This window comes from Callithrix jacchus, chromosome 13 (assembly GCF_049354715.1).
Source record: "Callithrix jacchus isolate 240 chromosome 13, calJac240_pri, whole genome shotgun sequence".
Lineage (NCBI taxonomy): Eukaryota > Metazoa > Chordata > Mammalia > Primates > Cebidae > Callithrix > Callithrix jacchus.
The window spans coordinates 18068226-18078028 of NC_133514.1; the positions used below are offsets into that span (position 1 = coordinate 18068226).

A 9803-nucleotide genomic window follows, 5' to 3' on the forward strand; every position below is an offset into this window, starting at 1 on the left:
CAGCCTAGGTGACAGGGCAAGACTCCATCTTGGGGGAAAAAAAATTTACAGAAAACAAGTTTGTGATACAGTAATATGTGTTGTTCTTTGTTAACACATTAAATAACAGGATCTGGCAGCAGAATTAGTATTTTCTGTTATTTCAGTGTAGTGATGCGCATCAGTGATATTTTGAGGCATTGATGATACTATAATGTGACGTGAAAGATCTATGATTTTCATTAGTAACAAAGTTAGTTGCTGGTGCTGCCAACCCTAACAATAGTTTTATCTGCATTCATGGTCAGAGAAACGCTAAACTTCAGTCAGCACTTGGGTATAACAAAGATGTGCATTTTCCCCACTCACGTTTGCAGACCTGCTGTCAGTTAACCTGTGGTAAGAACCCGGGTTGTCTGATAGATGAGATATTCGCTCCCCCCACCCCCATTTAATTGAGCATTTCTCAGTAGTACTTTAGGCCGGGTTAACTGCAAAAATGGTGAGTCGTGGGTGTTACTGATCACAAGCATGCAGTTTGATTCCACGTTAACTGACTTCTGTGTGTCAGTGAAACCCTCACGGCTCTTCTAAATTCCTCTGATTTTGGTGACCCAAATTATAATGACTTCAGAGTATACTTTCATGTGTTATCTCATTGATAATTGGAAGTCCCCTACGTTGGGCTGTTCTGTTCAGTTAGAGGTCGGGTTGCAGTTCCTGTGTGCAGCTCTGGGGCCTGGGCCTTGCCATCCCCTTGTGCGCTGTTTCCACCCCTTCCCTTGCTTACTGTCCTGTTTGTTGCTTGGTGTTCACTTGGGCAGAGACATCCAGCAGGAGGCCTTCCGGGCCAGTCACAACCACTGGCGGGGCGTCTCCTTTGTCTACAACCACTACCTGTTCTCTGGCTGCTTCCTGGTGGTGCTGCTGGCCATCCTGCTGTACCTGCTGCGGCTGAGGCGCATCCACCGGCGCACTCTCCGGAGCAGCTCGGCCGCCACCCTCTGGATGGAGGAGGGCCTTCCCGCCCAGAAGCCCGCCGGGACCTTGTGATCCGGCTCACAACTCCATGAAGACATGAAAGGAAAAGCCATTTTTGCCTCAGGGTTTCTCCTCTTTCTTTTCCTGTGGTTTTGTTTTTTCTTTTCCTTTTTTGTTCCTCTAAACAAAAACAAAATCCATTGTTTGTAAGCCCTGCTGACTAGAAGTACTGTGTTTAGCCATTTTAGGTAAAGCTTTAAATTGAGGAGTGGGGAAGAGGGAAATTCACTTGATTTTTGCTGCATAGGTTATCTGCCAAAAATAAATGAGATTTCTGGGGTTTCTTTAAGGAATGTTAAATTTAAACAAATGCACTTTGATACCGGAGGGACATGGAAAGACACATTCTCTCAATGGAGAGGGGACTGAATAGTGATGCTTTTATAGAACCAAAAGACTTACTGCCTGAAATGAGAATCCTCTTTTCTCTCTAGGTCTAACCTGAAGACGGTGACGTTTATTTTTTATTTATTGTTCAGGTCTGTTACTGTATATGTTTTCAGAGTTAAATTTAACTTTGCAGAGTTAAAATTTTTTAAACCATTTGTATCCCAAACAGAGAAATATAGGCACCAGGAGATAACCAGTTATAAAAGTGTGAGTGAACTATCAACCAGAGCTTTGTGTGAGTGTGTGAAAAATCCCAAGGAACCAGAGTAAGGGAAAGCAGCGCCGGTTCTCTAAAAATGCACTTCAGAATTTACTGGTTCATTCTATTTCGAAAAATCCTTGTTACTGTTATCTTTTCCTGACCACAGGTAATTACTCTCCTTATTCCATATTTCAGTGGCATTAGAACACTTTGATTTTGAAAGAATTGGAAAATTCCTGAAGTGTCACCAGTTTCAGTTTTATTAGAACTAGAGCACATGCTCACTTCTTGTTCTTCAGTAGTTCTCAGTAGTACTTTTGCTGAATTGTGCCTCAGTTTTTTCCAGCTTCCAACTGCTGTTTCCCCCACCTGCTTAATTAAAAGTCATCTCAGCTTTTAACTGTACTGGGAGAACCCGTGCAAAGCCCGCCGAGTGCTCGTCCTTACTGCTGTGGCCGAGGCTGTCGTTGGCGGTGCCACCGTACATCCAGAAGGGAAGAGTCTGCATCCAACACAGGAAGTAAATTCACATTTTGAAGGAAACAAATTTGACATTTTAAGCCAAAATCTAAAAAGGACAACTGGATTGGCATATGTGAGATTGGTTGTTTTTCACCTATTTATTTAGCTTAGAAGTTTGGGGAATTCTCATACAGTTGTTTTAGGTGCGGTTTGTTTTGTGCAAGTGTCTGTATGTGCTGTTCCCTAATTCCAGAACAGTTAAATTCCTGTAGTTGGTAGCAGACGTACCCAGAAGCGGCGTTGTTGCTATAACAGATAACTGAGGATATGGAAGTGGCTTTGCAACCAGGTACTGGTCAGAGGCTAGAAGAGCTTGAAGGAACAGGAGAGAAAAGGCCAGTATTGCTGACGACTGAGCACTAGGGGCAGTTCTGCTGAGGGATCAGAAGAAAAGACTAAGGAAATTCTGTCCCAGTATGGCTCACTGCCCCAGCTGCAGTTTAACCTGCCTCTCTGGAAGATAAAATGCATCTAACTAATCCTCAAGGCAAGAGCTGTGGGGGCATGGCTCCCTCCACTTAGATTTCAAAGCATGTTGCCAGCAGCCTGGAAAGCCTGGCAGAGCCTTGTCACAGGGCCAGAGGCTGGAGCCAGTTCATCTCCAGCAGTGTCTTGTGCAGCCGCAGGGTCTCACAGTTGTCCAGGTTGTTATCGGGCTCCTGAGGAGGCTCTGCCTATCTGGATTTGCCTGCATCGTATTTGTGCTTCTTGGTCAAAGCTGTTAAGAAATGGGGCAGGCTTCTGGCTACCTAGTGAGTTACTCTTGGCCACCCCCCTGCAACTCTCCTAGAGGAGCCATGGGTCATTGGTGGGGGCTTCAGGGAGCTAGGGACAGAGCCACTAGGGGTCAGTGGCAGAGATAAAAAAAGGAAAGGAAGGGACCACAAAGGGGTGAAGTGGGCAGACGGGCACCCAAGGGAGTTAGGGGACCCCCGCCTTCCAGCTCTGGGCATAAAAGAGTTAGTCACATAACTGATGGTCCTGAAACAAGGGCTGAGAAAACCTCACTCCTCCAGCTGAGAGGCAGTAGTAGATTTGCCATTTTTAAACAATTATCTAAGAAAAAAAGGTTACAAATCTGCAACAGACACACTATATGTGGCATATAAAGCCTAGAATATTTGCTAAAATATTTACGGAAAAAGTGTGCTGGTCCTTGTGAGAACAGTGCAGCTCAGAAAAGGATATCGACAGCAGCATCCTCTTCAGTCAGGAACGCAGTTTCCATTTGTGGGCACAAAAAGATGGACAGAGAAGTAACCAAACTTCAATCTTAAAAGACTTGTTTATGTACCAGAATATCACATCTTATTTTTAGTTCGAGATTATTTTCAAGATGAATTTTCAAACAAACCAAGAAACCTGCCCCTCAAAATTTTGTGAAAAGAGACCAACCAAGGGAGTTCATTATGCTGTGTTGAGATGTCTGCAGTCACAGCAAATCACATTCCACAGAAGGTCTCATGGAGGTGAAGACAGGCAGATGCTTTCTCTAAGATACAGGGTGGGTGAGAGACAAGCCAGGGAGGAGCTTAATTCAAGAGAAGAATTCATATCAAGAGCTGGCCCAAGAAGGCAGTAAACGCTGTGTACTTGTGATAGAAAGCAGAAGAGAGGTCGGGCACAGTGGCTGTTGCCTGTAATCCCACCACTCTGGGAGGCTGAGGCGGGCGCATCACCTGAGGTTGGGAGTTCGAGACCAGCCTGACCAACATGGAGAAACCCCATCTCTACTAAAAATACAAAATTAGGTGTGGCGCATGCCTGTAATCCCCACTACTCGGGAGGCTGAGGCAGGAGAATCACTTGAACCTGGGAGGTGGAGGTTGTGGTGAGCCAAGATCACACAATTGCTCTGCAGCCTGGGCAACAAGAGTGAAACTCCCTCTCCAACAAAAGAAAAAAAAAAAAAAAGAAAGAAAAGAAGGCAGAAGAAATTGGATTAGGAACTTGCCCAAAGCTTTGCCAAAGAAAAGTATTGTGTTTGATCTTGGTAGAAACATACTAGCAGTAAATGCTTAATGTTCCATGGCCATATCATGGGCTTCTCATTTTTAAACCTCCTCCAGGGGACATTCTCAGAGATTCCACAGTCCCTCTGGGGACGTTACAGTAGAAGAGTGACACATGGACTTGTCCAATGCTTTTTGCCCATGTTCATCCTAAGCTCTGGCTCTAGGCAGTGCTTTCTGACCTGGGCAGAGTGAAGGCGCTGCTGGTGACTGAGGCCAGTGACACGGGGGCCCTGCCCAGCCACTGAAGGCTGGGTAGGCCTCTTTTTTCACCACCAGTTACGCACCTGTACACTCTAGATTAGCAAGCTCTGGAGGAACAGATACTTACATTTTAAACTGAGGCCTACACAGAGTAGTTTTCCTTACAAGGAGCATATATCACAAGAAACTAAAAATGGCAAGTGAGTTTTCCACAATTTAAGAAAACAATCAGCTTTAGAATTCTGTGCGGTCATGTGCAATGCAGCAAAACTACCTTTCAGTAAGTTATTTATTTATTTTGGTGTTTTGTTTCTTTTGATACTGAGTTTCCCTTTCAATAATGAATGATGTGATCGACCAAGGAGAATCTTTTGTTCTGTACTAAAATTCTGTTTTACAGTTAAGAATTATAAACAGCAAGGGAGCGTCTTTAAATGTTTTCTGTTTAAGTGATGTCTTCCATCCAAAGTAAGAATAATTCTCTTGGAAGGTCCTTGTCGTGTCCTGTCACTTGCTGTATGTGGCAGCCTTAATTAGCACACTTGGGTATTGAAAATCAATAAAAAAAAGTTCCTCATCCCGTGGCCCGTAGACTGTGTGGGATGTTTTCTTTTTATCTTTGAATCTTCTTACTCATTAGAAGGATGAGTTGCACTTGAGTCTAAATTCGATGGAATATGTTGTCTGAATCCGACGCACCCTCTTTGCATGTGTGGTGTTGCGTGTGCATACAGTGAAGCACAACTGTGTGGGTTGTGGAGAGGGAGTCCACACGCTCTGCAGCTCAGAAACCAGATAGTTCACAGGTAGTGACCAACCCACTGCTTGTGACGTTAAGCCATTGGCCAACGATAATTGCCCCTCTGTGATGACTATTTGTAAGTTCATCATTTTAAGGACCTACTTGTATATAGAAAAAGAAATAAAATTAACCAACTCTTATGTATTTCATAGTAACAGCAAATGCTGACTTTATATTATACCATTTTGCACTTCGATCTAAGCTTAGAGCCTTTGGCTTATTTCCAGACAATTATGACTGTCATTATTAATGTTACACGTTACCGATCTGGAAGGTGAAATTAGACGCTAAGCATATTTCTCAGCCATTGGGGAATACATAGATGTTCTCCTGGAGGAGGAGGTGGGCCTGAGCCATAACCTGAAAATAGATGATAGAGACAGATGGGAAGGGAAGGGGACCAGCTGTTAGGACCAACAAAGATAAAGGCCTGAGGGTGTTGAGAGGGAAGCGGAAAACAAAATGAGAGAACAGAGCGAGCAAAGTGAGCTCAAGAGGGTGCTCAAGCCGTTGACCGCCAGGAAGACAGGACGCAGCATTAAAACAGAACTTAAATAACTTTTGAGGAGTGCTAAATTCAGGGCGCTTTGTCCGAGTATAAATATGTTAAAATGTCTAAGATGGCAGAAGACATCTAAATGTTTATTCCACTTGGTGGAAGAGAAGTCAGTGCCTATTTCCAGCAGCTAACCACGTTAACACGTCTGAAAAGCCATGGTTCTGTGTTTTTGTTTTTAGTCTGTTTCCATTAGTCCTATGAAGTGCCATGCACCTCGTAAGGTTTTTTTGAGATCCTGAAACGCTAATGGTTTGCACTCAGGGGTCGTGGTGCTTGCCCTGGGTTGGGAGGAGAGAAGTGCAGGTCACCTCTGTCAGAGTCGTCTTCTTTTGGAAATGTCGTGAAAAGACAAAGGAGTGCCCCACTGATCCCAAAGCACGCCTTAGCAGAGTGGTGGTCTGCCTGGAGCGTCGGTGTCAGGATGAAAGGCAATCCTGTGGGAGTCTTCCCGGCCCCACCTCGTCTGGGAGCCTGTGGCCCTCTGATCCCACTTCCTTCTAACAAAAGAAGAGTGTGTCCTTGATGTGTTTTCTTTTGCTTTTAGTCAGGCTAGTCCCCCTTCCCCTGTGTTGTCCTCCCTCTTTCTATTAATAGATCCATTAAGGTTGACTGAGACCTGCTGCAGGGACACTAGGGGCACTTTGGCCTTCGATCTTTGCCCTTCACCCTTGACACCATTTGGCAGGTGAATGATATCTGGGCTCCAGACTTCATGGCCACTTAAACATTTCTGTCAACAGCCTGTGTCTGTTTGGTGGAAGAGGCGCAAACAAGAAAGCTAGACCTTCAGAAGGATTTCTGCCCTGCGTGAAGGACTGAAAGCTCCTCACTGAACACAGTGGCGACAGGCACAAAAGACAGGCTTCTTGTTTAAATATGTGAACTCAAAAGACGGAGGTAAAAGGAGTTTTTTTTCCTCCAGTTCAGCCAGTCATCAAACATTTCAGGCATCTTGTGTTTTGTCAAGGGATTGGGATTCCAGTGGCCCCTGTTTGACTGAAAGGGGAAAAGCTAGTTGTGGCAAGGTCATCAGAACACAAAGGAGCAGCTTTAGAATCCCCAATGTGGGTCTTTCATTGTGTTGTTTCTAAAACGTCCAGTCCTGGCTATTCGTGCTGTTCTCTCAGGCTTCTACTTGGGAGTGTGGATACCACCTTTCACCCTTTTTTGCCTTCATGAGAATCAAGAGTTTGAAGGGTTCAGTTCTGAAAATATCAATCATCTTATTCTTGCCTGTGATCATGTAAGAGTTAAAAGCCAAGGACCAGACTTAGCCTTCCTTCTCCTAAGGTTGCTTCTTCTCCACCTGGCCCAAGCTTTAATACCCACATTTTAGACTCAAAATACTTAAACATTTAGCGAGTTCTCCTCAGCCTTGTAAAGTTTGTTGATGCTGGTCATGGCAGCACAGGAGAATTTTCCGGAAGTTCCTAAGGGTTTCCTGTAACATTCCAATTACACTTTAAAATCCTCTCCCACCTCCCGTGGCCCTGTTGTCCATCAATGTATCTGTTTCCGCCCTAAATGCCCTTGAACATGGGCCGTGACAGGTCCTGTGTTTACTTTCTGTGTTTCTACATTTATAACCCAATAAATAAGACACTGTGTAGTACACAGTATTTCATAAATATTTGTAAACTAATCAAAATCTGGTTTCTTTCAGAAATCACCTCTTTAGGTTTCTAGAATTTGTGAAACAAATCTTTTAAGAATCTTTTATTCTCGACCTTTGCTGTTCTTTCCAGATGTGCAGTTTTGTGTGGTTTTAAAACAATATGCAATGTGTCATGCAGGGCAGGATAGATCCCAGGCCTCTGAGTCTCAATCCGCCATTCACTTCTTCCCTCCACCAAAGTTTGTTAAGGGAGGGTTGCATCTTAAAGCTGTATTTAGAAAAACTTCAGAAAACCAAATTTACCTCAAGTAGTTTCCTTTCTTTGTAACCTGTTCAGGCTTGACAAAAAGGAAGAAGAACTCCCAGAATTAGGTAGTAATAATAGAGGCAAAGGAAGATTGATATTTTCTGAAGCCCTGCTTACAGAAAGTAGTTACTACATGTTTATTTTATTCTAAGCATAGCTTCAGATTTTTTTTTCATTCTAAGCTGTCCTTAAAAGTCACTTTTAAACCTCACAAGAAGCACCACATGTAAGGGGGAAAGGATGGATTTGACGACATCTAAGGTAAGGCTTTCTGTTCAACAGGCATCATCAGAGCTAACAGATGGCAGACCAAGAAGCTATTTGCAGTGACTAAAATGGAAAAGGGATGAGAAGGTACAAAGTTTCTTGCAAACAACAAGAAAAAGGAAATCCAAAAGAAAAAAAAACCACCCATGGATATTAATAGCTGATTCACAGCAGGGGAAGCCCAAATGGTGAAAAAGAGGTAAACTAAGAGAGCCAAAGAAAGGTACATGTAGATTAAGAGCCGCTACCTTACACCCTTCAGAATTGCCAGACTTCAAGTGCTGGCAGTGGTGCAAGGCCCAGACTTGAATATTGGTGGTTGTGGTGCAAACTGCAATGCATACCCCAGAAGCGGGGCTGGCAGCACTTAAAAGCAGCATGTGTGCCCTGTGATTCAGAGAGACACTTGCACGTGCCTCTCTGGAGAGGTTTCTACCTGGGTCCATGCATGGACTTAGGGAAGGATGCCTTTGGCAATGATTTTGAGTGACCGTGTTGTTGGAGGTGAACAAGGTCTTGGACAAGTCAAAGATGCAAGTGTGTACCATGGACTACTGTGTAGCCATGAGACACAGAACTAGAGCTATGAACAGCAAAGCAGGTGGCTCTTAAAAATAGTGTTGAATACTGAAAGCAAGAAATGAGATTTGTTGCATAATGCCATTATGTAAATGTAGGGCACACAACACAGTATGTCCTGTGAGGATGTGCACATTTCGACTATTAAATGGACATTATGGGAACACAGATTAGTTATGAAAGGAGGACAAAAGATAAAACTGATCTCCTCGTTTTGGGGTGACCTCATATCCCAGTGAGCCCCCTCAGTTGGTTATCCCATCCCAACCCAACCCAGGCTGTTTTCAGCACAGCAGCGTGATAAGGCACGATTCATATCTTGAAGTTGTTAGGCAAAATCCCTCCACTCAGTTCTGTATTTGACTCAGGAAGTCTTTATAATGGTCTAGACAACCCCACACTGTGGCCTCCCACTCCACACCACTCTGACCCAGTCCTCATTTCTCTCCCCAACTCACTCTGGCCTCAGGGTCCTCCCAGGAATTTCCATCCCCCTCACCTTGCTCCACATTCCCCCCTTGTGGTGCTTATGGCCTTAGATCTAGCACACTCTTGTGTTCATTACGTTCCATGTAAGGCTGTCCCTACTACCCTACTAGAACATGATCCAGGAGGCAGGGGGCTTCTGTGTGTCCATTTTTATGTTGTATCCCCAGGCACAGGATCTGATATGCAGGGGACGTTCAATACATATCTGCAGAGTGAATGAGCAAGGCAGGATCCTTAAAGCGAGGGGGAATAACCAGGCTGAGAACTGAGGACAGAGCATGCTAAACTCTACGGTCTGGCCTCAGGGATGGGGGCAGGAAATATGGCACCACCTCCTTGCTTTATTGGAGGGAAAGAAGGTGCTTCTGTGCAGAACTGTCATGATAACAGAATGATAGCTTATCACACACCAGGTGCTGTTCTAGCTCTTTGTTAGCTTACATCATCCCTGTATTGGTCCATTTTCACACCGCTCTAAAGAACTTCCCAAGACTGGGTAATTGATAAAGGAGAGGTTTAATTGACTCACAGATCAGTACGGGTGGGGAGGCCTCAGAAAACTTAAATCGTGGCAGAAGGTGAAAGCAGGGAAGGAAGACACCTTCACAAGGTGGCAGGAGAGAATGAATGCAGAAGGAACTACCAAACACTTACAAAACCATCAGATCGGCCGGGCATGGTGGCTCAAGCCTGTAATTCCAGCACTTTGGGAGGCCAAGGTGGGTGGATCACAAGGTCAATAGATTGAGACCATCCTGGTCAACATGGTGAAACCCCGTCTCTACTAAAAATACAAAAAATTATCTGGGCATGGTGGCGCATGCCTGTAATCCCA

General features: G+C 44.4%; 1 protein-coding gene across 11 annotated transcripts in view; it reads left to right on the plus strand.

The window, feature by feature from the left end:
* ENTPD4 (ectonucleoside triphosphate diphosphohydrolase 4) overlaps positions 1 to 8097 on the plus strand; it is a 32828-nt gene extending 24731 nt beyond the window's left edge. For 8 of the 11 annotated variants that reach the window (XM_008979114.5, XM_008979115.5, XM_002756869.7 and 5 more), the window contains exon 13: positions 804 to 4941. In XM_008979114.5, coding sequence (XP_008977362.2) covers positions 804 to 1032 — 229 coding nt within the window. In that variant the 3' untranslated portion in view covers positions 1033 to 4941. Of the gene's footprint in view, positions 1 to 803; positions 4942 to 7915 lie in introns of those variants that run through there. The other 3 variants (XM_008979117.5, XM_035270004.3, XM_078347223.1) reach the window with 1 other exon arrangement.
* Positions 8098 to 9803: the final 1706 nt, after the last annotated feature.